The sequence below is a fragment of the Clarias gariepinus genome, chromosome 12 (assembly GCF_024256425.1).
Source record: "Clarias gariepinus isolate MV-2021 ecotype Netherlands chromosome 12, CGAR_prim_01v2, whole genome shotgun sequence".
Classification (NCBI taxonomy): domain Eukaryota; kingdom Metazoa; phylum Chordata; class Actinopteri; order Siluriformes; family Clariidae; genus Clarias; species Clarias gariepinus.
The window spans coordinates 29,933,645-29,956,947 of record NC_071111.1 but is presented as its reverse complement, the minus strand read 5'-3'; the positions used below and the strand labels follow the sequence as shown (position 1 = coordinate 29,956,947).

General features: G+C 40.9%; 1 protein-coding gene across 1 annotated transcript in view; it reads left to right on the top strand.

Annotated features, from left to right (window-relative positions):
- The window catches only part of LOC128534133 (NACHT, LRR and PYD domains-containing protein 12-like), a 192,121-nt gene that overhangs the window by 74,978 nt on the left and 93,840 nt on the right, over window positions 1-23,303 (top strand). The window contains exons 3-5 of the mRNA XM_053508431.1: window positions 3,244-3,417; window positions 16,478-16,645; window positions 19,091-19,264. Coding sequence (XP_053364406.1) covers window positions 3,244-3,417; window positions 16,478-16,645; window positions 19,091-19,264 — 516 coding nt within the window. The remainder of the gene's footprint in view (window positions 1-3,243; window positions 3,418-16,477; window positions 16,646-19,090; window positions 19,265-23,303) is intronic.

Genomic DNA, 23,303 nt, shown 5'->3' with positions numbered 1-23,303 from the left:
GATTGGAATCTTTAGCAAGGAGAGCTCTTCTTCACCATTCGTGCCTAATTCCGCAGCCCCGCTTCTTCGCATATCTGAAGGAGAGGCCGCCTAACTAGTGAGCGAGGAGCGATATTGATTTGGGCGCACGCCGTGACAGGCTGAAAAAAAACTATTGTCCTCAAAAATGTAACAGATGAGGACTCTGATTAATGTGCAAAAACGATATAATAAAACTATATAAGACTACATGCCTTTATAAGACTCAACTTTTATTTAAGCGCACTCACAATAACGAAAAAACGTGATTTTATAAATGTTTGAAAGCAAATAAGCTGCGCTGTTCTATATTGTTTTTGGTGAACTTGAGCGCGTCAGAAAATGAACGCAAACGTTTTTTTAAATGGTCAGAGTCAGTCTGCTTGCTGTTTTCCCGACGCGTTCATAATCATTAGTCTACTTCTGCCGGTGCGCTCTGGAAAACTTTATGCATGCAGCTGAGCACTGATTAAAACTATGGAGTAAATTAAAGAGGAGAATCACGATGCCGAATTAAAGTCCAAAGCCCAAACCTCATTTAAATTAAATTAACAAATACTATAAGTAAAAAAAAAAAAAATAGCCCACGTTTAGAAACCGTTTATAAATTTTTTCCGACATGAGTTGGCCCGGTGTTATGCGCAGAGCGCCAGGAGATTTCCTGAAGCTCCGAAATCACCGGGGCATTTTTCCTAAATAGATGCTATCGTTAATAACTGATGGAGGTTTTGAGCTGTATACACACGCAGTTTTAAGGGGTTTAAAACGAATTAGTCCGAGCAGACCTACATGAAAGGTGAGAAGTGAGTAACTGCGCGCGCTGTCGCGGTGTATATATTGTACAACACACGGTTATCAACCTACATAAAAACGCTGCCTTTAAAAAACGCTTTATAAAAACGCTGCCTTTTGTAAAGTGAAAGTACTTTACAAAAGACAAACTGCTTTATTTCAGTCATGAATTCACAATCACATCACATTCCAGCTATTGTTTCCAGCCGTGGTTAAATAATGTATGAAATAATTATTAAATGCTGGACACAAACAGCAAATGTGATTATTATAAAAAGCCCGAAGAAGTTCGTGGTCATAAAATAATATTTACTTAATAATATAATATATATAGTTCATTCATGTCTTCTGATGATGTCGACACATTTTTTATGTTTTAAATAAGATATGTTGGCATATTCACGAATCAGGACATTCGCATAGTTAAGACTATCAGATAGCCTACTATCAGGAAATTAAATTAATTTCAACACCATGTAAACCGAGACATTGCCATGTCTTTCACTGTTTTGTCCCTGTTAAGACATTACAAAAACTATATAAGAAACTTATTAAGAATTTTAAAGCACGAATTTGGGCATCTCATTTCATCATTATGAAAATAATATGAAGCACATATACACACATTTATCATGAAAGATCTGTTGTAAAGCAAAATAAAATTCATGTTTGCTTCAGCATTGGGAACAATATTGTTTTAGACTAAGTAATTATACACAATTCTTCGTTGTACAGTACTTGGTCCGGCGTTTAAATAAAGTCCTTCCATGCGCCATCTGACGGATATTCAGTGAAGCACAACACATTTATTTAAATTCCCGAATGTTGCTTACGGCAAGTCGCGACACGCCGCGCACTAAATTGAGGCATCCCGCGGGAAAACACGCGCAGTCTTAATGGCCACATCTGTATGAGGCTGGACAATGGAATAAACTGTGTGGGGGCCAATAATGTCGAACATTTATCTGTTAATTCTTTGACAATTGAAGGTTTTTTAAGTCACATGGGAGTAGGTCTCCAAATGAGCAGCAGGTATGAATAGAACATCATTTTTTTTCATGTGACTTGAAAAACCCTCCATCTACAGTTAAATATAAATATTAAAACTTTGATCATCATGTTATTTAGTTTAATTTAGTGTTTTAGCTACATAAAAGTAGCATAAATAAGACAGTAGGTTCTCTATTCAACCCCTTAAAATTTCATAGCTACTCTGCTATTTATTCAAATTCATTAATATAGACAAACATTGTTTTAATGTAATTACACAAAGCATCTTTTTAATATCATTCTTTTTTTGTTACTATTAATTAAAAAAAGTAACTTTTTCTAAATCAAAGTGACAAAAACCCTATTCTAAGGCTAATAAATGTATTTTACAATTTGGGACATTATTTAATACAATACAAACATTTATTACAAAAGAAGGATTTTTCTATCTCTGTAAATCACACTGCTATACAGTTAAACCGAGTGCACTGAATGCTGTCTGTTACTATTTTTAATCATTTATGTGTATAACTCTATGGTAGTTAATGCCATATGCACTGTGTAATGTTTTATATAGACAGTTAGGTTTTCCAATTAAAACAGCAACGGCATGATTGTTGTATAAAGTAGACTATAGGTTTATAGAGTGTGTATTAAGGGCTTCATTTTCACTAGAGGAAACAGCTGGTGTGATGAGGGTGAACACAGCGAAGATTTAACTGATTAATCCCTCATGACGTTTTATAAACTTTATTTATGAGAAAGGACTGCACTGATGCAGATATAACAATTTATCGAAAACCACACACCCTGCCTTAATCCTCCCTCTGTGATGGTAAATTAAAGACCGCGCTGAAAGACAGGGAGGAGCCGAAGTCTGCCGCCACCGCTTTCATATCAAATTTAAAGGGGACGATGGACGATCACCCATTTGTGTGAAGTTTATGCAGAATTTTTAGGGGGGTTGAGTACAAATGTTAGGTTGCAAAATGCAAATCTTGCATGCATGCTAACAAATGGTTAAACGATTTGTAAAATACTAATGTAACATGGATTCTGTTTATAATTATAGCTTTCCAGCTAGTACTAGTAGTACTACAACAGTATTTATATATTTATATATACTTTAAACTTTTAATATATTGTTCAATTTTAAGCAATAAATTTTTTGTTTAATAAAAATGTATTCTTGAGTCATCCACCATCATTTTGTGGCTATTGTAAAGTCTTGGTTCAGGCACTGTTTTGGCACCGGTATGGTTTAAAAAGTATCGATGTGGCACCGGTATCGAAAAAAACCCAAACGAACCAACCCCAGTTAAGAATTAAATCTCCATGTCAATGTGAATAATGAGCTCATTATACAAACACATCATCTTTAAAGTAAGTCTTAAACCAAGATGAAAATTTGTTGATGAAGTGTGTGTAATTGTGTCTCTACAGGTTGTATAATTGTGGTGTCTCAGGTAAAGGCTGTGCTGCTCTAACTTCAGCTCTGAGATCAAACCCCTCACACCTGAGAGACCTGGATCTGTCCTATAATGATGTAGGAGACTCAGGAGTGAAGTGTCTCTTTGCTGTACTGGAGAATCCTCACTGTAAACTGGAGACACTGAGGTAAAATTATTAAAACATTAATAATAAGCTATGATCTAATTTGCATTTTGGTCATAACTGAATAAATCATTTACACATTCACAGTCTGGGTTTTAAAAAGTACATGAACCAGTGAGATAACAACTTCTCCAAAAGATAATTAGAGTCTGATCTTTTTCTATAAAATACACACAAAGTCTGATTACTGACAGTCTGATCTTCTCAAGAAAGTGTGTGAATGCTGTTAGATTTTCTTACAAAAACTGTGTCCCCACAGAGAGAAATCAGTCCACACTGGTGAGTCAAAAGTAGCTCAAGTTCTCATGAACACTGGGGACCTGGGACCTGCTCCCAACATTTACACCTGGTTTAGAGACGAGGACAAAATAACATGTAAAACCGATGAGTGTTAATCTCACACACTTTATTATATGAATATGTAACCAGACACACTTCTGATTTTTCCACACTTTTTGTCAGATCCTTTTTAAAATGCACTAAAAGCTCAGCACCTCTGATCCTCTGTTTTCATCTCATTCTCCTGTAGAACTTTTATTCTCTGTGAAGTTAAACCTGCAGAAGCTAATGAACTCAATTTGTAGACATTTTTACACTCCATGAGTTTTATAATTCAGGAACATTTTATTTACCAATAAATTATTACCAGGTCATCTGATTTAAAACAGATGTAAATGTTTATTTTTAATGAATGTTTTATACCTTTTACATCATATCTTTTCATTCATGCTAGTATTTGTTATTCACACAGTTTTCTGGCGTTTACTTCCTTGATTCTGCATTAAAATAAATCTGTATACGATGGATAAGAGAAAATAAATATACCACTCAGTCTGATCATTTAAATTACATTGTTAATTAGAATAATCAGGTGATATTTAAGAAATTTCCCTGTGAGATTTATAAAGTTCTTTGAATGTTTAATATTAAATCTCCACGTCAATGTGAATAATGAACTCATTTTATAACCACATCATCTTTAAAGTGAGTCTTAAACCAAGATAAGAATCTGTTGATAAAGTGTGTGTCATTGTGTCTCTACAGGATGATTGGTTGTGGTGTCTCAGATGAAGGCTGTGCTGCTCTGACTTCAGCTCTGAGATCAAACCCCTCACACCTGAGAGACCTGGATCTGTCCTGTAATGATGTAGGAGACTCAGGAGTGAAGTGTCTCTCTGCTCTACTGGAGAATCCTCTCTGTAAACTGGAGACACTAAAGTAAGATCACATTTTAAAATATTAATAATCGAACTGTCTAATGATCCACCAGGTCATAATAATAAACACATTGTGTATTAATTAAACACAGACACATTTGTTCTGGTCAATACTGAATAAATCATTGTGTTAATTCTGATAGATTCTGTTGAGAATGTAAGTGAAAGACATTCTAATGACTTGGTGTGTGTTCCTCAGTCCACAACAAATAAGTCATTAACACATCACTTATCTCTTCAGATAAATGTTGAAAATGTGTAAGACTGATCATTTATTCAATTTAATTTAATTTTATTTGTATAGCGCTTTTGTGTGTGTGTGTGTGTGTGTGTGTGTGAGTGTGTGTGTGTGTGTGTGTGTTAGGGGCGTGGTCATTAGATTGTACCTCTCCTTGGATTCATATGGATTAAATAAACTGAGAATATTTATTTCTGACTGAAGTTTAATTTAAAATTCTACAATTTTAAGTGAATCTTTCTATAGATATATTTCTTGTGTGTGTGTGTGTGTGTGTGTGTGTGTGTGTGTGTGTGTGTGTGTGCAGTATTTGTAGAGTTTGAGTTTAGCGACGTGTTTCAGAAAGATATTGCTGGAGACTGAGACGACTGAAAGCGAACCCTGTTTATTTTATTTTTACAAAAGCACAAGGTTTAGTGGATATTGTAATTGACATCAATAAAAGTCGACCCTTTACAGATTTAAATGATGTACTAAACTTATTTATACAATCAAAAATAATGGATTGTTTTTATGGTTCCCAGAAAGAAATGCAAGTGGAAGCCCTGCTGTCTGATAACAGAAATCTTTTACTAAATCATAATAAACCCCTTTTTCACTAGTCGGCCCTAATGTTAGTCCCTTTTATTTTTTTCCAGAATCAGTTGTGGTTCAGTTGGAGTGAACGGTGTGTCAGCTCTGGTGTCACTGTTCAGCTCAGAATCCTCAGGACTGAGAGAAGTGCATCTGACCCTGGAAACACTCGATCTGTCCGGGAATAAAGTGAAAGACTCAGTAGTGAAGGATCTCTCTGTTGTACTGGCGAATCCTCACTTTAAAGTGAAGAATCTGAGGTAAGATCATCTCTCTGAGAGTCACATGACCTGCTCCTCAGTAACACACATTCTCTAACAGTGAGACTGAAGCAGAGGTTTTAGGTTCAACATCACTCACACCCAGATTTCCCCCATGGGCCAGTTCACGCTGCTTACTATTTGATTTGGAGAAAATGTTCAGAACGACCCTCTTGCTCGCCTTCCCACTTTATTTAGGACAGTTTCACATATTAACCTTAAAAATAGCTTTGGACATTTTAGCTTCGAAAAGGATCTAAAAAACAAATTTTAAAAACACTTCTTTAAAGTAAATCCTAAGCCAATTTAAACATCTGTTGATGAAGAGTGTGTCATTGTGTTTCTCTACAGGTTGCAGGATTGTGGTGTCTCAGATGAAGGCTGTGCTGCTCTGATTTCATCTCTGAGATCAAACCCCTCACACCTGAGAGACCTGGATCTGTCGAAGAATAATGTAGGAGACTCAGGAATGAAGTCTCTTTCCACTGTACTGGAGAATCCTCTTTGTAAACTGGAGATACTGTGGTAAGATCATCATACTCACATTCATGCCTGAATCTCTAGTGTGAAAGGAGCCTCTCTCTGACTAACTATGACGACATAACTTAAAGGAATTTAAATTTGTATCCGAGCTTTTGTACGATAGTCAGATTATCATTGTGAATAACTGTGACGCCTCCTCCTCTACCAGTTAGCCGAGGCTGGTGTATGTAGCTGTATCCAGGAGGACTAGCTTCATTTAGAGCTACATACTTGTCCTGTTTAATCCAGGTTTCTGTTAAACAGAGTAAATCAAACTCCTGATCTGTGATAGTTTCATTAACAATAACTGCTTTAGATGTGAGAGATCTAATATTAAACAGTCCTGGCTTCAGATCAGAGGTGCTGCCTGTGTATTCATTGTGATCTGAATTTGTGGTATCTATGTTAATTAAATTACTAAAACAGACTTTCTGGGTCTTTCTAAAGTTTTGCTTAGCTCGGGGAACAGACACAGTATGTTTAATATGATGAACCCTGAGTGACGACTCTATGCAGCTGGCAGACGGTTGGTTTAGCCCAGTGGTTCTCAAAGTGTGGGGCGCGCCCCACTAGTGGGGAATACAGATATGAGAGGTGGGGCGCAAAGAACAGGAGGGAATTGGTGGAAAATAATAGGAAAGTTTTTAAGTCTTTATCGGACACTCGAAACTAAATAATGACACACAAAGAAATGGATCATTAATACAAGTAAATTAAAATAACATCAGAGAAAAAATGGAACCATAGTGCAACAATAACTGTTTAACGTCGGCATGTTAATTGCAGAGGAACAATATATAAGGAAACATTCGGTATTATATATGTCATTTCATTTATTCCTATGTGTATGCTGATGTTTCTGTATTTTTGTTAAAAATTTATATTTTATCAGGCAGTACTAGTCTGGCATTTCTAGTTTCCAGTGTGGCAACAAAGTTGCTTTTTGATCCTTCAGGCGCTGAACAGAAGGGAAGATTAATATCGTTCTACGTTTTTTGTTGGTGTGCGGCATTTTGCGATGATCCCTAAATCATTCGTTGCGCCGTAGAGAATAATGGTGTTTATGCTTTTAAACATGTATAATTTAAGGCAGATGTAGCTTAAAGACACTGTAGAGAGGAAATATATGTATGTGGGTCTTATTTGCAATGGATGCCACGGATTGCCCCCCTACATAATCTCTATCAAATATTATATTAGGACATGCATTCAAAGGTTTATTATTATTAAATATATTATTACTATTATAATTAACCCTAGGCACGTGACACTCGTTGAGACGATTAATAAAAATCCCCCAAAATGATTATTTTATGGCACATTTATTTTGCAGGGGTTTGTCAATGTACAAATAACAAATTATTTATCACAAATTACACTAAATAAATATTGTTTGTGGTGAAACATTACAGAAAACGATTTTAATTATATAATAAGCAATATAAAAATGTACATGTTGTATATGAAAAAAGATATAATTTATATATTTTTTCTCCTATACAATTTTTTTTTATATTGCTTACTTTATAATTAAATTCATTTGTTATAATTTGTCATTTGTAAACCATAAGCCTATGAAATTATGTTCTAATATATTATTTGAAAGAGATTATGTGTGTGTGGGGGTACAATCTGTGGCGGGGGGGGGGGGGGGGGGGGGTGGCATTTTAGACCATAACACAGTAGCGTACTGTATGTAGTGAGCATAATAACATCAATGGTTACATTTGTTACATTGACCAAAAAAAGCAGGTGATTCAGCACCATCAGCCTAATCAACCAAAAAGCCAGCCGAAAGGAAAACATGATAAAGCCTATGTTGCGCTTGGATTCATGGTGGGGATGGTGGGGCAGAGGAGAGACCCGTGTGTGTTTTGTGTCTTAAACCGCTGGCAGCAGACAGCATGAGACAAAGTAGGCAGACACTTAGAGACAACACACCCCAGTCACGTTAATAAGCCACTCGACTTCTTTGAAAGAAAGCTCTAGATAAGTGACGAAGTAAGCCTGTTATAACAATTGCACGTGTATTTTATCTGTTTTAAACTTAGTGTTATTTGATCTTATTGGTTTAGAAATTGATATTTTAATAAATAGTAAACTTGGCCGTTTTGGTTATCATTTTGTTGACAAGTGGGGCTTAAAAAATTTGCCCACCCTCTTAAGTGGGGAATGACAGAAAATGTTTGAGAACCACTGGTTTAGCCTGTCTGTCTGCTTCCTGGCCTGGGCTCTGGATTGTCACCGATTTAACTGGGCCTCTTCTGAGACTATGAGTTATACTACAGGAAATGAGAGCAGCACCTTCCTAGTGGGATGGACACCGTCCCACCCTAACAGGCCAGCTTTGCCCTTAAAGGTCTTCCAGTTATCTATAAAGCCCACATTATTTTCGGAGCACCACCTGGACATCCAGCGGTTCAGCGACCATAACCTGCTGTAAGGTGCGTCACCACATAACATTGGGATGGGGCCAGAGACATCAGACGTCGCCTTCGCTAATTTAAACACCTCTGAAAAGTTACTCTTACTAACCTCTGATTGACGAAGGTGTATATCAGTAGCTCCTGAATGTATCACTATCTTAGAGAGCCTAATTTGTCCTAGAGCCCTAAGATTACCTGCTTTATCTGGTGCTCTGGCTCCTGGTGTTGGGTATTTAAATTTAGTAATTTAATTACCTAACACCTAACCACTGCTGCTGGAGCCCCTAAAGGTCTGGCTAATTTTATGTGCCTCAGTAAGAGTTTCCTATAACCAGAGCTCTTTCAGGTTTCACAGTGGATGCATCACTGAGGAGAGAAAACCTGTTGGACACATGAAGTGTGGAGGAGGTGTGCTCCAGTGGGTTAGCCTTAGCGTTAGCTTTGGCTGAGCGAGTATGCCGCCGAGTCGTCACCCACTCGGCCCGCTGTAAGAGCTCTAATGTCGGAGTCGGGGGCTGGCATTCTTCACCTGTGGCACCCAGACTTTCTGCTACAGGAGTAGAGTCTGCAAATCGTGCCGGAAAAGTGTGCATTTCAGACACCAGTGTTCATGAAGGGATAACAATCTGACAAGGTGTGTGTTGTGTGTACAATGAGTGTGTAAGAACGCTGCTCAGCAGGAGGGAATGTAGTGGGTGCAGGGACATCATGTCAGCTTCATGAATGAACAGTGCTAGTGTAATCTTCCTAAAGACACTAGATAAGGTGAATTAATTTTTTTTCTTTTGCGAATTTTGTGCACTGGTCAAACATGTTTGGTTTAGAACACTGGTGTACAATCAGGTTTAAGGATTTTGGAACAAAGATAATTTTCACAGACACACACGCACTCTCTCTCTCTCTTTTACTCACACACGATATTGGGTCATAAATAATGGAACAAACGGCTTTGGGAGTGGCTAATATAAAATGATTCATGTTCATGGTGAAGAAGAACCTCCTGGGTTAACCTAGGCTTCACAGCTGTGTTCAAGGTTCTGTCCAGTGACATTGAGAGTGCAGGGAAAGATAACACTGGTTTATGTGTCTATAGGGGTATTAGTCAGAGCTGGTCGGTCCAGCATGCTATACTCACTAGCCATAGGAACTTTGCTGTTTAAGATAAGGAGTAAAAACTTCAATACCATCAATTTTGGTCCATCAATACCAAGCTTCTAGACAACTTAGCATGAAGAACTTGAGGTCTTAAATATCTGGCAGTGGACCTAGGGGACCTTTCAAGGCAAGTTGAGAGAATTAAAGAAAGTTGAATAAAAAAATAAATAAATAGAAATGGCTTGTTCCAAAAAAGTCATACAAAGGAAGAACTTTGGTTATAAATCATCGCTATGGTACAAACTAGGCTGCATCAATCCACTTCCCAAACTAGTAGCGGCTCTACAGACCATGTTATTGGATTTATACTTGTAGAGTGTTTTACACTTACTTTAATTTCTTCACCCGGAGGACATGGCAGCAGGGATGGGGTGAGATTAAGGTCAATGGAGATGGAGGTCAATACTTGCCTCAGAGGATTACATACAGCTCAGGAACTACTGCACTGGGCTTTTTCCCCTCTTGGCTCTTGACGAAGGCGGTCGCATCTGCTCTCCCTCCCTTATCTCTCCCCGCTTGCTTCTCTTGTCTCTCTTGTGAATACTATTCAGAGACTCTCCTCGCCTTGCTCTTGAAAATAAAAAGGAATATGGATTTGATCAAGTGGTCTCTGAATGCAATTGACACGATCTTCTCGACGAGAAGTGTGGGTTCTGGGGAACCTACTTGTCCTGCTGGGACGTTTGCTGCTGGATACACGATGGACGGTTGGGAGAAGTGGCGCATTGTGTGCCTGGCCGCACTGTCTCTGGAGGACGTTGAAGATATCTACCTATTCAGAACTTTGATAACAGGGATTCTGCTGATTGGATTAGGTGGGATACTTGGATATCGAAAAATTTTAAAAGCAGTCAGTCTCAACCCCAAGAGACTGGCTGGCTGGGAAATAGTGGTGACGAGAGCTGTCAGTAATCAGACTGTGGTTTTTGGACCGCAAATTGGATAACATCTTGGTGAGACTAGCAGCTATGCAACGTGATTTGGACAGACCTGGAGACCAGTGATGGACATTAAATATCTGTGAAATTGGCAGATATTGACCGAAACCTGGAAAATATGATTTTCTTTTCGGCTGCCCCTTTTCTTTCCAGCTACTGCATTTCAAGGCCGTGGCTGGAGACATAACTAACTCCCCGAAGACCAAGATAACGAGAATCTTAGCTCTGGAATCTTACTCCCCCCCCCCCCTTCAAGGACACCTGGCGCAGACTATTACGGGATGTTACAGGCTTACAAACTGATACGCACGCACTCACGCACACACATAACAGCTACAGATAGACACTCTACCTTCCCCATATCCAACGCCTTCGTGTGCTTATTCCCTTCAGTGTGGGCAGGCGGAATCGGGACCAGCGCTCTCTAGCTGCAGGGACTGGAGCTGTTTGCCTACATTGGACATTTCCTATCCCCTGTACCCTAATCGTTGCAATGTTTATGTCTTGTGTTTACATGTTTTTATGTGCTTGTTGCTGAGGTATTTTTGTACCCCTGATCGCACACTGCCCTTTTCGAAGGACAGTCTGGGAGGGGATTTTTTACCCTCGTTATCCTAATGTATCTATTTCTTATCTTCTATGATGGCGCCGGTTAGGTGGCTGCCGTCGCGACTCTGTGGTCGCACAAAATCATTTCACTGCATATTGTACTCTGTATGATTGTGTATGTGACAAATAAAATTTGAATTTGAATTTGATTTGGTCAGACCTAAGGAAGGTGAGCTCAGTCCAGATCTAGTGGTAAGCACCTAGATCATATGAGTGAATTGGGTATAATGTGCTACTGTGTAACGCGTTACTGTAATTCAATTATTTTTCCTCATAATGCAGTAATGTAACAGGTTACCTTTTAAATCCATGTAATTTGATTAAAAAGGATTCAAGGATTCTTTGTCATTCCAGCACACTTCCATGTTATGGTACGGAATTAGGACCCAGGTCCCGTTTAAGCCACATAGATAACAGATTGATATAAATATGAATATGTTTATATGTATATACATTAATATCAATAAGAGTAGTCAGATATTTTATGCAAGAATTAAGACGAAAAACTACATAGTGTATTGCACATTTTCAAAAACTATATTGCACATTTTGTACATTGGACTTACAGGGTTATATATGTATTGCACCATAGGGTTATATTTTACACTAAATATAGAGATATGTTGTAATTAAATAATATTTATTGTTAGCAGCTTGTGTTTGTGTTTGATTGGAGAGGACCTACAGAGCACGGCTAGAGTTCAACAGTCTAATTGCCTCAGGATAGAAGCTGTTTTTAAGCCTGGTGGTTTTGCACTGAAGGCTCCTCAGCCTTCTGCTTGAGGGAAGAGGTTGACGTAGAGCATGTGCAGGGTGTGTGGAGTCCTTAATAATGCGGAGCGCTCTGCCTCTGCATCTTAATGTACCCGTTCAGTGATAGAGGGGAGCCTGCTCAGCACTGTCCTCTGTGCAGCCTTAACCACCCTCTGCAGGGCTTTCCTCTCAGCTGCAGTGCTATTCCCGTGCCACATAGTGAGGTAGCAGCTGATGATACTTTCTACCGCTCCTCAATAGAAACTTTTCAGAAACAGGCTCCCAAGCCCAGCTTATTTTAGCTTCCTGAGAAAGTAGAGGCGCTGGTGGGCCTTTTTAATCAGGCCTGATATTTGTTGGTCAGGAAGTCTAGGACCCAGTTCCCCACTGTAGGGCTTAAGCCAAGAGAGGAAAGCTTTAGAACTAAAATCTGTGGAGAGATGGTGTTAAAGACAGAGGAAAAATCCAGGAAAAGCAGGCAGACATAGGAGTTCTTATTCTCCAGGTGTGTAAGGGCTGTGTGGATCACTGATGAGATGACGTCATCTGCAGAGCGATTTGTCTTATACGTGTACTAATGGGGGTCCACAGCGGCATCGATGGAGGCTTTAATGTGGGTCATGACCAACCTCTCAAAGCACTTTATGACTACCGGGGTTTAAGCTATGAGTCGGTAGTCATTCAGACAAGTCACTGTTGAACACTTAGGAACTGAAACAATGGTAGCAGTCTTCAGGCAGGTGGGAACAGACGCAGTTGACAGAGAGGTGTTAAATATGTCAGTTAACACTTCTGACAGCTGGTGAGCACAGTCCTTAAGTACCCTCCCTGGTATGTAATTAATTCTTAGTATGGGGGTTAATTCTTTTTAGAATCCTCTCCACGTCGGCTGTTGTTACTCTGAGGGGCGTGTCATCAGAAAGTGGCGGTAGCTTAGTACAGGGAGGAGGGTTGTCGTGTTCCTTAAAGCCGGCATAGAATGAGTTTGATGTATCTGGCAGGGAGGGATCCCGAGGGCATTGTGCATCTTTGGTGTTGTAGTCTGTGATGCACTTAATGCCTTTCCACATACTCCGCGGATCGTTGGAAGTAAGGTGCCCCTGGATTTTCTGGGCGTATGTGGCTTTAGCCCTCACAACGCCTGCCGTCAGTTGTTTCCTCGCCATCTTTAGCGCTGATGCATCACCTGCCCTAAATGCAGCATCCCTGGCTTCCAGCAGAGCCTTTACTTCAGCATTCTGCCAGGGCTTTTGATTAGAAAAGCTCCTCTTTTTCTTCCCGACCGGTGGTCGCGGTCCGCACGGAAAAACTGAAAGCCATCAATTTGAAAGACCGAGTCCGGGATGTTTTGGTTTAGCCAGGATTCTGTTAGGCAAAGAACAACACAATTTCTCATCTCAGAGTGAGCATTAATCCTCAAACGTAGCAGGTCCATTTTATTATTCGGAGAGCCAAGAAGAGAGTTGGAATCAGAGGTCGGCTAGCCTTTAACTGTGCAGACGCTCTCACCCGCTTTCCTCTCTTCTGTCTGTGAGCACATCGATTCCTATTGCCCGCTGTTCCCCGCGCTCTTCGGATTTCAGTCTTGGTGGAATAGAAATAATCGATGTCTCTGATGTGCAACAATTAAGTTACACTATATTTCACTCGCATTCTCAGCGCTGAACAAGCAATATCTGTTGTATCTGGTGTGCTATCTAGAGTCTTTGTTCCAGGAGCACGAAAAGCCGCTGCATCAGCATGCGCCGCCATCACTACTTAGGTTACAGTTACCAATGTCAATAAAACTATGTTACTAGGGTTACAAATGTGGTGTTTAAAAATGAATCACAATGCATTTAAAAATCACATTTTGCGTGGCAGCATCAGTTAATGATCATGTGCTTAAATCAATCATCGGAGAGCTTTGTAATTTTACATTTGATTTTGTAGCGGGTTCACTCATTTTGCACAGACACACAGACACGAGGCGAGGTCTTACAGGAAAAGGGGTAATTTTATTTTAAAAAACACGAGGAAGGAGAAGGACTAAAGAAGAGAAGCGTTTCCACGAAGACGGTCCTGTCCTCAGCTAGCGGCGCTAACGGCTGCAGACAGAAAGACCCTGCCGGCACCGAAAACGCGTTTATCATCTCCGAGCTTGATGTGAGGAGAGCCTTCAAGAGAGGGAACACCAGGAAAGCAGCAGGACCATCTCAGGTCGTATTCTCAGAGCCTGCACAGACCAGCTAGCACCTGTGTTTACAGAGATATTTAGCATCTTATCTCAGTCGGTGATCCCCACCTGCTTCTAAGAGTCCATCATTGTTCCTGTTCCGAAGAAACCCCATCCTGCTTCTCTTAATGACTATCGCCCTGTAGCCCTTACCTCAGTAGTGATGAAGTGCTTTGAGCGGCTGGTCAGAGACTTCATAATTTCTTCACTACCGGACACACTCAACCCACTACAGTTTGCATACCGCCCGAACTGTTCCACAAACGATGCAATCTCTCATCTCCTCCACACATCTCTCACTCACCTGGACACTAGGAAAGGGAATTATGTTAAAATGCTCTTAATTGACTCCAGCTCTGCATTTAATACCATAATTCCCTCCACACTCACCACCTAGCTCGAGCACCTGGGACTCAGCTCATCCATGTGGCAAGTTCAAGTAGGCTTTATTGTCATTACAACTATATACAGTTAGTACACAGTGAAACGAAACAACGTTCCTCCAGGACCAAGGTACTACATGCAACATAAATTTACAACATAAATTAACAGAAACACTAAATAGCTAACCAAGAGGGCTGGTTAGCTGGCTACCAGAGACAGGACAGAAAGACCTAACATAAATTACAACATAAGTTAACAAAGACTAACTAGCTAAGTATAACTAGCGGTTTTATAGACAACATAAAGTGCACGTGCAAATGTGCAAACTAGAGCAAAAACAAAGTGACAGTGCGCAACCACGACATAACAGAACATAAAATATGGTGTTGATGTAGTGGGTAAACATAAACATTCCTTAACACAGCAGCAAGAATTGAGGAATTAGTGCAAAAAGTAGTCCAGTAGTGATCATTGTGCAAAAGGGATAAACAGTGACGCATTTACAGGTTGGTGTGTAATTTGGTGGTGAAGGTCAGTGTGTCTGCACTTGTGTTGATTAGTCAGTCCAGTCCCAATATTTTGAGGTAGTTGAGTTCAGCTGAGTGATAATGTTTGTGTTTGTGCGTGTGTGTGTGTGTGTGTGTGTGTGTGTGTGTGTGTTTATCAGTCTAGTCCCTTTTTGTTAAGGAGACGGATGGCTTGTGAAAAAAAGCTGTTGCACAGTCTGGATGTGTGTGCCTGAATGCTTTGGTACCTTTTTCCAAATGGCAGGAGTGTGAAGTGTGTGTGAGAGGGGTGTGTCCGATCAGCCACAATGCCGGTGGCTTTGCGGATGCAATAGTCTTTGTCTTCAATAGAGGGGAAAGAGGTCCGCTGAGGTCCTTCTCTAAGTGGACACCCAGAAATTTGGTGCTTTAGACAATTCCCACCGAGGAGCCGTTGATGCTCAGCGGAGAATGGTCGCCTCCTGTCCTCCTAAAGTCAAAAACCATCTCCTTTGTCTTGTCAACATTTAGAGACAGGTTGTTGTCTTTACACCAGTCCGTTAGCCTCTGCACTTCCTCTCTGTATGCTGACTCGTCGTTCTTGCTAATGAGACCCACCACGGTCGTGTCATCAGCGAACTTAATGATGTGGTTCAGCAGTGTGAACAGCAGGGGACTGAGCACACAGCCTTGTGGGGCCCCAGTGCTCAGTGTGGTGGTGCTGGAGGTGCAGTTCCCGATCCGTACTGACTGAGGCCTACTGGTCAGAAGGGTTTTTAACGTGGAAAAAGCCCGAGAGCCGTAAACATTAATTATCGTCAGCTGGCCCGACCTGGCGGCCTCGGGCACCTGCAGAAGGTACGTAGGGAGCCTACAGAGTGAGCGAGGAGCGACAACAGGTTGAGGCGCACAACCATTATAGGCGCATGCAGATGTTTTCAAAGTAACAGAATTAATAATCTGATTACTTTTTACATGTAATAATCAGTAACATAATCAAAGTACAATTTTAAAGTAGTAATTAGTAATTTGTAGTAGATTACTTTTTTTAATAACTTCTCCAACACTGGAGACTAAAATAAAACTCTCTTTGTCTTGCTCTGATTAAAGGTCATAGTCAGTCTGTTCCCTGTTTTAGCTTCAGCTGCTGATGGTTTAATATCACACACAACAGATGAGAGAAACTAATTAAACTGTCAATCTAAAAAATAAACTCATTTTACATTCACACTATCTTCAAAGTAATTTTGTAAGCAAGATAAAAATTTGAGTGTTGTTGTGTCTACAGGTTGGAGTCGTGTGGTGTCTCAGATGAAGGCTGTGCTGCTCTGACTCTGAGATCAAACCCCTCACACCTGAGAGACCTGGATCTGTCCTGTAATAATGTAGGAGACTCAGGAGTGAAGTGTCTCTCTGCTCTACTGGAGAATCCTCTCTGTAAACTGGAGAAACTGAGGTAAGATAACCAACAAACATCGCGACGGCGCTCCACGAGCGCCCGCAGTAAGACGCCGTCCAGCACACAGCTGACGTAAAGCCCAGCGCGGCTTTCCAAGCGTCCTCCCGGCGCTAGTTTAGCAGCTGCTGGTGTACGCTGTCCCGTGCCTCGCCGCGAAACGTCGGAGAGCTGCTCGTTGCCTAGCCGCGACGGGTAGCCCTGTCCCCGGCTAGGTTCACGAACCGAGCGCCACTGAGCTGCGGGCGGTTGCTCAGCCCTTCCGCCGTGATGTACCGCCGATATGGGCTCAGCGCGCTCGGCCTCGCGCAGCGGCAGGTCCCTTTGCCGGCTAACGGCACACGGAGCTGTATCTTGCTCCGGCGCTTGCGCAGGGCCAGCCTCCGCCCCGAGATCCAGGGCCGGGATTTTCTTCTTGCCGCTCCGCGATGGTTGACGTGGTGTGCTCGCGCTAGCTCCGTCAAGAAAGCGCTTCTTCTGCGCGAGTAGTCGCTCCGCTACTCGGCGGCCCGCTTGGATTTTTAGAAGGTCCTCCGTTGTGCGCTCGAACCCGTTAATCTCCATCCCACTTCTGACACCAATGTAGCGTTTTTACGCCAGAAAGAATGCTGGAGAGACGAGTGAGCTTATTTGCTGCCCATTGCAATGGCTGGGAGTACTTTATTAGGCACACAGCAGGTATGGCATGAGCAGCACCTTCACTCAGGAGCCTACATCCAATTCAGCGTCAGCCTGAACTGGAGCACATTTCACACGTCACTCCCCCACACACACAACAGGGCCGAAGCCACTCACCCAAACACCCTTCCCCATCATGGTGAGCACACCGACATCCCCGCAAGACATGCTGGTCGTCAGCCGCCGCCCCGCCCACGCCACACTATTTAGAAATGGAAAGTGGAGGTGATAAAGACTTTCCTATTTTTACAGCGAAAAGATCACAAAAAAGTAAAGACAAAAAGGAAAAACCATACCGCGCGTCTTGAAGAGGAAGAGGCCAGCGCTGGTCTTCAGTCGGACACCTCGTTAATTTTACCCGAAATTAGGGCTGTTGGTGCTCGTTTAGACTGTATTGAGGGACAGCTGGAAAAAAATAGATGCTTAGTAACAGTTCTTGAGAACTCTTTTGCTGGTCTCACCGCACGAGTTACCAACGCTGAAACCCGACTTAGTACAGCTGAGCAGCGGATTTCTGCGGTAGAGGACTCGGGGAGCGTACGTGGCACTCAGATGGCCGACTTGCGCGCGAAAAACCTCTGATGGCATTTCTACAGAAAATGTTGCCAGTGTGGTTACAGTTTCCCGCGGATTTTCCTGCTATTGAGATTGGGAGACCGCACAGGGCCCAGCTTCCATCCCAGTCTATGCCGAGCGCACCGCCGAGGAGTGTTATTGTGCGTTTTCTACGTTTCCCGGTGTTCTGGGAAATTCAGTTTCCCTATGTTTCCCGGTCGTATAAGCATTTCACTAAATATCGTACTGTGTATGACTGTGTATGTGACAAATAAAATTTTAATTTGATGCAGATGGCTGTTCTCTGAGGACTTGTGACTTTAGTCGCTCGATAGTTCAGGACTGGACTCCCTTTGAACTTAAACACATCTCCTGTTATACTGAACTTCCAGTCTCACACAGTATGATGCAGATCAATCTCTGCTTCTCCCAGATAAGGAAGGGTTCCCTGTTGAATCTGGTTCCTCTCAAGGTTTCTTTCTATTACCATCTCAGGGAGTTTTTCCTTGCCACTGTCGCCCTCGGCTTGCTCACCAGGGACAATCTTATAATTTTGATTCATACACATTCACATTTCCTACAAACTTAAATAATTCCTTTGAATTGCTGCTTTGCGACAATGGCAATTGTTAAAAGCACTATACAAATAAAATTTAATTGAAATAAAGGAGGGAGGAAGGGGAAAAAGCTGAGGGTTTTTAACGTGGAGAAAGCTCGAGAGCCGTAAACATTAATTATCGTCAGCTGGCCCGACCTGGCGGCCTCGGGCACCTGCAGAAGGTACGTAGGGAGCCTACGGAGTGAGCGAGGAGCGACAACATGTTGAGGCACACGCCCATTATAGGCGCATGCAGATGTTTTCAAAGTAACAGAATTAATAATCTGATTACTTTTTACATGTAATAATCAGTAACATAATCAAAGTACAATTTTAAAGTAGTAATTAGTAATTTGTAGTAGATTACTTTTTTTAATAACTTCCCCAACACTGGAGACTAAAATAAACCTCTCTTTGTCTTGCTCTGATTAAAGGTCATAGTCAGTCTGTTCCCTGTTTTAGCTTCAGCTGCTGATGGTTTAATATCACACACAACAGATGAGAGAAACTAATTAAACTGTCAATCTAAAAAATAAACTCATTTTACATTCACATTATCTTCAAAGTAATTTTGTAAGCAAGATAAAAATTTGAGTGTCGTTGTGTCTCTACAGGTTGTATAATTGTGGTGTCTCAGATGAAGGCTGTGCTGCTCTGACTTCAGCTCTGAGATCAAACCCCTCACACCTGAGAGAACTGGATCTGTCCTGTAATAATGTAGGAGACTCAGGAGTGAAGTGTCTCTCTGATCTACTGGAGAATCCTCTCTGTAAACTGGAGACACTGAGGTAAGATAACCAACAATCCATAGTTAAAGAAATCAGTTCACACTGGTGAGTCAAAAGTAGCTCAAATTCTTCTGAAAACTGGAGACCTGGCACCTGCTCCCAACATAATAGGCTTTTATTAAGCTGTTAATTTTTTATATGCTGTTGTTTACTTTATAATCTGTTCCCATCGATTATGTTTTAGTTTTTAATCTTGTAAAACTTTCTGTCCAAATCCCGAGTGCAATCCTGGTGACACAAAGAGGTCAGCTGACCATGTTTAGAGAAAAGCCGCAAATACGCCAAGAGGCCAACGCACCATTGTTGCTTATACACATTTTTTTAGTCACCATTTTTTCCCCCAGCGCTGCAAAATATGTGAATCCTTCTGTCTCTTTACGGTTCTCACCTTTGGGACAGTGTCACGTGTCACAGGACAGCGATTTTTCATCATTGTGCTCCTGGAAGGGCCGATACAATACACACACACACACACACACACACACTATACAGGACTCTAGACTATATCTATTCACATACACACCAAAATCTTTTGTATATAATCATATTTTGTGCACTGCAGGGTCTGTGTTGTATAAAACACATTTTGGTTTGGTATATTGAGTGTTTGTGAGTCATTCGTGTGGGTTTTGTTATCACCAGACGAGATACACTAAAACTCCCAGGTTTTGTAATGTCTGTGGATTAATTAATACAAGCGTCACAAACGTTCTTGGGACACATGATGCTACTGTGTGTCTTCACTAAATCTTGCTCAAAATTACAAAAAAAAAATTAAAAAAATTATAAACTCGCTTCGCTTGGATTTCCACTGACGCAGATAAGTTTTGATCAGCTACTAGAAGTATGTGCAACCGGCTCGGTCACTCATGTGCCGAAAGTTCTTCACATGCCGAAACAAATTTCTTGCTAAATTTTAGTTCTTAAGGCAAAAATTTGCAAAACATAGTTGTTTAATTGTGGGTAAACTCTACAGTTGACCTAATTAGTGTTAATTGGTCTTCCAGCTCCTCGTTATGCTCAAATTTACTTTTTCCAGCCTCTTATTGCTACTTGTCCCAACTTTTTTGGGTTTTATTGACACCATGAAATTTTGAATCAACATATTTTTCCCTTAAAATGATACATTTTCTCAGTTTAAACTTTTGTTCCGTGATTTATGTTCTATTCTGAATAAAATATTAGAAGTTGGCACCTCCACATCATTGCATTCAGTTTTTATTCACGATTTGTATAGTGTCCCAACTTTTTTGGAATCCGGTTTAAATATATATACAGTATATATATTATATATATATATATATATATATATATATATATATATATATATATATATATATAAATAAATCATATATATCATATGGGAACACTCCTGTCACCTGAGGTCCATGTGCTGCTTGTACACAGTCACAGGTGCAGACAGAGACTTATCGTGTGTCCATCCACTTTAAACATCAGCTGGAGCAAAAAACAATCTTTAAAACACACACATTCTCTGTCTGAGTCAGTGTTGTTCTGAGGAAAAGCTAAACTCCTCCCACTTTCCAGAACATTCTGTAGAGCGCAACATCTTCCAAACGCTCAGAAAACTCAGTGTGTGTCTGTGTGTGTGTCTGCGTGTGTGTGTGGACAGGGGTAACTCAGTGGTTAAGGCATTGGGCTACGGTTTGGAAGATCCATGGGTTAAACCCCACAACCACCAAGTTGCCACTGTTGGGCCCTTGAGCAAGGCCCTTAACCCTCAACTGCTCAGATGTGTAATGAGATAAAAATGTAAGTCGCTCTGGATAAGAGCGTCTGCCAAATGCCTAAATGTAAATGTGTGTGTGTGTGTTAGGGGCGTGGTCATTAGATTGTACCCCTTCTTGGATTCATACGGATTAAATAAACTGAAAATATTTATTTCTGACTTAAGTTTAATTTAAAATTATTGTATACTATACTATATTATTGTATAATATACAAGATATTGTAAGTGACATCAATAAAAGTCGACCCTTTACAGATTTAAATGATGTACTAAACTTATTTATACAATCAAAAATAATGGATTGTTTTTATGGTTACCAGAAAGAAATGCAAGTGGAAGCCCTGCTGTCTGATAACAGAAATCTTTTACTAAATCATAATAAACCCCTTTTTCACTAGTCGGCCCTAATGTTAGTCCCTTTTATTTTTTCCCAGAATCAGTTGTGGTTCAGTTGGAGTGAACGGTGTGTCAGCTCTGGTGTCACTGTTCAGCTCAGAATCCTCAGGACTGAGAGAAGTGCATCTGACCCTGGAAACACTCGATCTGTCCAGGAATAAAGTGGAAGACTCAGTAGTGAAGGATCTCTCTGTTGTACTGGCGAATCCTCACTTTAAAGTGGAGAATCTGAGGTAAGATCATCTCTCTGAGAGTCACATGACCTGCTCCTCAGTAACACACATTCTCTAACAGTGAGACTGAAGCAGAGGTTTTAGGTTCAACATCACTCACACCCAGATTTCCCCCATGGGCCAGTTGACGCTGCTTACTATTTGATTTTTTGGAGAAAATGTTCAGAACAACCCTCTTGCTCGCCTTTTCACTTTATTTAGGATAGTTTCACATATTAACCTTAAAAATAGCTTTGGACATTTTAGCTTCGAAAAGGACCTAAAAAACAAATTTTAAAAACACTTCTTTAAAGTAAATCCTAAGCCAATATAAATTTCTGTTGATGAAGAGTGTGTCATTGTGTCTCTACAGGTTGCATGATTGTGGTGTCTCAGTTAAAGGCTGTGCTGCTCTGATTTCATCTCTGAGATCAAACCCCTCACACCTGAGAGACCTGGATCTGTCGAAGAATAATGTAGGAGACTCAGGAATGAAGTCTCTTTCCACTGTACTGGAGAATCCTCTCTGTAAACTGGAGATACTGTGGTAAGATCATCATACTCACATTCATGCCTGAATCTCTAGTGTGAAAGGAGCCTCTCTCTGACTAACTATGACGACATAACTAAAAGGGATTTAAATTTGTGTCCGAGCTTTTGTACGATAGTCAGATTATCATTGTGAATAACTGTGACGCCTCCTCCTCTACCAGTTAGCCGAGGCTGGTGTATGTAGCTGTATCCAGGAGGACTAGCTTCATTTAGAGCTACATACTTATTCTCATTAATCCAGGTTTCTGTTAAACAGAGTATATCAAACTCCTGATCTGTGATAGTTTCATTAACAATAACTGCTTTAGATGTGAGAGATCTAATATTAAACAGTCCTGGCTTCAGATCAGAGGTGCTGTCCGTGTATTCATTGTGATCTGAATTTGTGGTATCTATGTTAATTAAATTACTAAAACAGACTTTCTGGGTCTTTCTAAAGTTTTGCTTAGCTCGGGGAACAGACACAGTATGTTTAATATGATGAACCCTGAGTGACGACTCTATGCAGCTAGCAGACGGTTGGTTTAGCCTGTCTGTCTGCTCCCTGGCCTGGGCTCTGGAATGTCACCAATTTAACTGGGCCTCTTCTGAGACTATGAGCTATACTACAGGAAATGAGAGCAGCACCTTCCGAGTGGGATGGACACCGTCCCGCCCTAACAGGCCAGCTTTGCCCTCAAAGGTCTTCCAGTTATCTATAAAGCCCACATTATTTTCGGAGCACCACCTGGACATCCAGCGGTTTAGTGACCATAACCTGCGTCACCACATAACATTGGGATGGGGCCAGAGACCTCGGACGTCGCCTTCGCTAATTTAAACACCTCTGAAAAGTTACTCTTACTAACCCCTGATTGATGAAGGTGTATATCAGTAGCTTCTGAAAGTATCACTATCTTAGAGAGCCTATGCTGTCCTAGAGCCCTAAGATTACCTGCTTTATCCGGTGCTCTGGCTCCTGGTGTTGGGTAATTTAATGTAGTAATTTAGTTACCTAACACCTAACCACTGCTGCTCAACCCCTAAAGGCCTGGCTAATTTAATGTGCCTCAGTAAGAGTCTCCTATAACCAGAGCTCTTTCTGGTTTCACAGTGGGTGCATCACTGAGGAGAAAAAACCTGTTGGACA